This window comes from Macrobrachium nipponense, chromosome 16, assembly GCF_015104395.2.
Source record: "Macrobrachium nipponense isolate FS-2020 chromosome 16, ASM1510439v2, whole genome shotgun sequence".
NCBI lineage: Eukaryota > Metazoa > Arthropoda > Malacostraca > Decapoda > Palaemonidae > Macrobrachium > Macrobrachium nipponense.
Genome location: NC_087209.1, coordinates 84460210 through 84463091, shown reverse-complemented (window position 1 = coordinate 84463091; position 2882 = coordinate 84460210). Strand labels below are relative to the sequence as shown.

General features: G+C 51.0%; 1 protein-coding gene across 1 annotated transcript; it reads left to right on the top strand.

The window, feature by feature from the left end:
* The first annotated feature begins 669 nt into the window (after nt 1–669).
* LOC135195391 (uncharacterized) lies at nt 670–1303 on the top strand. The gene is made up of 2 exons (XM_064221648.1): nt 670–726; nt 908–1303. The coding sequence occupies exons 1-2, from the start codon at nt 670–672 to the stop codon at nt 1301–1303; spliced, it is 453 nt and encodes a 150-aa protein (XP_064077718.1).
* The last annotated feature ends 1579 nt before the right edge of the window (nt 1304–2882 follow it).

Genomic DNA, 2882 nt, shown 5'->3' with positions numbered 1-2882 from the left:
TTCAAGTGCATGAAAATGTGGAATTTCCACTTTTATCCTATGGTCATTGTGAGGAACTGGCCATAATATCTCCTGATTTCCCTAAACCTATTTTAGAGGTCAAACACGTTAATAGAGTCAAGGAGCTACCCATCTCAGCGACCACATCACCTTCAGCAGCAAAGAAATACTTTCTTCAAGAGTTTCAAGATGTGTTGGTCTCGAAAGAAGAGTTGAAGACAGCTCCTCTCAAGCCTATGGCTGGTCCTCCCATGAGAATCCACCTTAAGGATGGTGCAGTGCCTTTTGCCATCCACACCCCAAGACAGATTCCATTTGCTTTTAAGGACCAAGTCAAAGAAGAGCTTGACTCCATGGTGGCCCAAGGGATAATCAAACCTGCTGGTGATGACCCGTCAGTTTGGTGCCACCCTCTCGTCGTCGTTCCAAGAATGGGGACAGGAGTACGAATTACTGTCGATCTGACCAAGTTGAATAGCCAGGTTTCTCGTCCAGCCCATTCCTTCACCCACACCCTACGCTGCTATTCGCAGTGTAGGCCCGAAGGCTCGTTATTTCACCACAGCTGATGCTCTCTATGGTTACTGGCAGATGGAACTGGCAGAAGAAGATCAGCATTTAACCACCTTTATTACGCCATATGGTCGGTTCATACATTGCAGAGGACCGATGGGCTTCGCAGCTACTGGAGACGCCTTCTGCCTGCGAGGTGATATGCCCTTCAAGGTGTCCAAAACTGTGTTAAGGTCATAGACGACCTTCTCCTCCACGACGAAGACTACACTACACACCTTCATCGTATCCACGAAGTGCTCACCGGTGCCGGCAAGTTTGGGATCAACACTCAACAAGGATAAATTTGTGGTCGCTGCACCCTCCGTGAATTTTGTTGGGTACAATCTCTCAGGAGACGGCCATCTCAGCTGATAAGCAGAAAGTCAGTGCCATCAAGGATTTTCCAACCCCTGCTAACCTGACAGACCTCAGATCGTTTATGGGATTGGTCAACCAGTTAGCGGAGTTCACGCCTGACATCTCCATCGCAGCCCAACCTTTACGTCCCCTGATGAGTCCCAAGAGAACACCTTTGTTTGGCCCCGGACCCACCGACCATGATGAAGCATTTCAACGTGTCAAGTTAGCTCTCACCAGTCCACCAGTTCTCGCCCTCTTTGACCCAGACCTACCTGTTGTTCTTCAGACGGACGCTTCACGCCTCCACGGCATTGGATATGCCCTCCTGCAGGACCATGGTAATGGACAACCTGCGTCTAGTTCAGTGTGGTTCTCGGTTTCTCGCTGACGCAGAGACACGATATGCCACCATCGAGCTTGAGATGGCTAGCCGTGTCTGGGCAATGTCGAAATGTAGGCTATATTTAGCAGGCCTACAGAATTTTACTCTGATGACGGATCACCGGCCCCTCATACCTATTCTGAACAGTTATACGCTGGATGCCATCGAGAACTCTCGTCTCCAGCGCTCAAGGAGAAAATCTCGCCCTACATCTTTACAGCTGTGTGGGCGTGCGGGTAAGTTGCTGTGCATCCAGATGCATTGTCTCGCGCCCCAGTCAGCCACCCCACACAGGAGGACGAGATCTCAGGTGCTTCTTCCGCTGCTCATCTTCGAACTGTCATGGCTGTGAACGCCGTTATCCTTTCAGACGAGTCTCCAGCTCAGGATCCCGACAGGATACTTCAGGATCTTCGTGACGCAGCGAAAGCAGATCCTGCGTTATACTCATCTACTCGATTGTGTCACATCAGGATTTCCTCGCAACAGGATATGACCTTCACAATTCCTTACTTCCTTATTGGAAAACTACGTGAAGAATCTCTACGCCGATGGTGACTTGTCCTGTATGGAGCAAGGGTTGTAGTTCCTGCCCGCGCTCCGTCGTAGCACCTTGTCCCACTTGCATGACAGCCACAGAGGTGTGGAAGCAACCAAGCGCAGAGCAAGGCAGTTCAGTTTTCTGGCCTGGCATTGACTCTGATATTGCCAACACAGTCAGAGCTTGTGAGGCATGTCAGACATTGCAGCCATCTCAGCCGCAGGAACCTCTAATGAATGACGACAACCCGACAAGACCCTTCGAGTCCGTCTCAGCCGACTTCTTTGTTGTTGCAGGGAAGTCTTTCCTCGTCGTCGTCGATCGCTGTCAGGATGGCCTGTTGTCGCACCCTGCCAAGGCGATACTACCGCTTCCAATACTATCAGGATCTTCTGCCGCTATTTCCGTGAAGTTGGTGTTCCCTTCGCCTAAGGACAGATGGAGGCCCCAATTCACCAGCGCAGAGTTCAGGATTTTATGAAGCGATGGGGAGTTCGACACATGGTAACCTCACCCCACTACCCACAATCGAATGGTCACGCTGAAGCCGCTGTGAAGTCGATCAAGCACCTCATCCTCAAAACAGCCCCATCTGGCAACATTGATTGTGAAGCATTTGACCGAGGCTTATTGAGCTCAGAAATACTCCTAACTTTACTGGATGCTCTCCTGCCCAGATCCTGTATGGCTGTCCTCTCAGGTCATGTATCCCTGCCCACCCTCAAGCATTCTCCAAGGAGTGGCAGGTCAAGACCGAAGATTGTGACCGCCGTGCTGCCGCTCGTTACAAGCAGGTTAAAGACCAAGTTATGACAAGCATGCCCACCCCTTACCCACGTTGATGTCGGACAGCAAGTTCGGATTCAAGACCCGACCTCTCATCGTTGGGACAAAGTTGGCACTGTCATGGGTCATGGAAGGTCAAGAGACTATCAAATTCGTCTCCCTAGTGGTCGTGTGTGGTGGCGTAATCGTCGTTTTCTTCGCCTGGTGACACCACTAATAGTGACCCCTTTCTCCCTGTCCCTGTGGCCCCTAGCCAGG

Excerpts from the sequence above, each read along its gene's own strand:
- LOC135195391 (XM_064221648.1), top strand. The coding sequence starts at position 670 with ATGGGCTTCGCAGCTACTGGAGACGCCTTCTGCCTGCGAGGTGATATG. Across the intron at positions 727-907 it reads GAGGTGATATGCCCTTCAAG|GAGACGGCCATCTCAGCTGA; the intron begins GTGTCCAAAACT and ends ACAATCTCTCAG.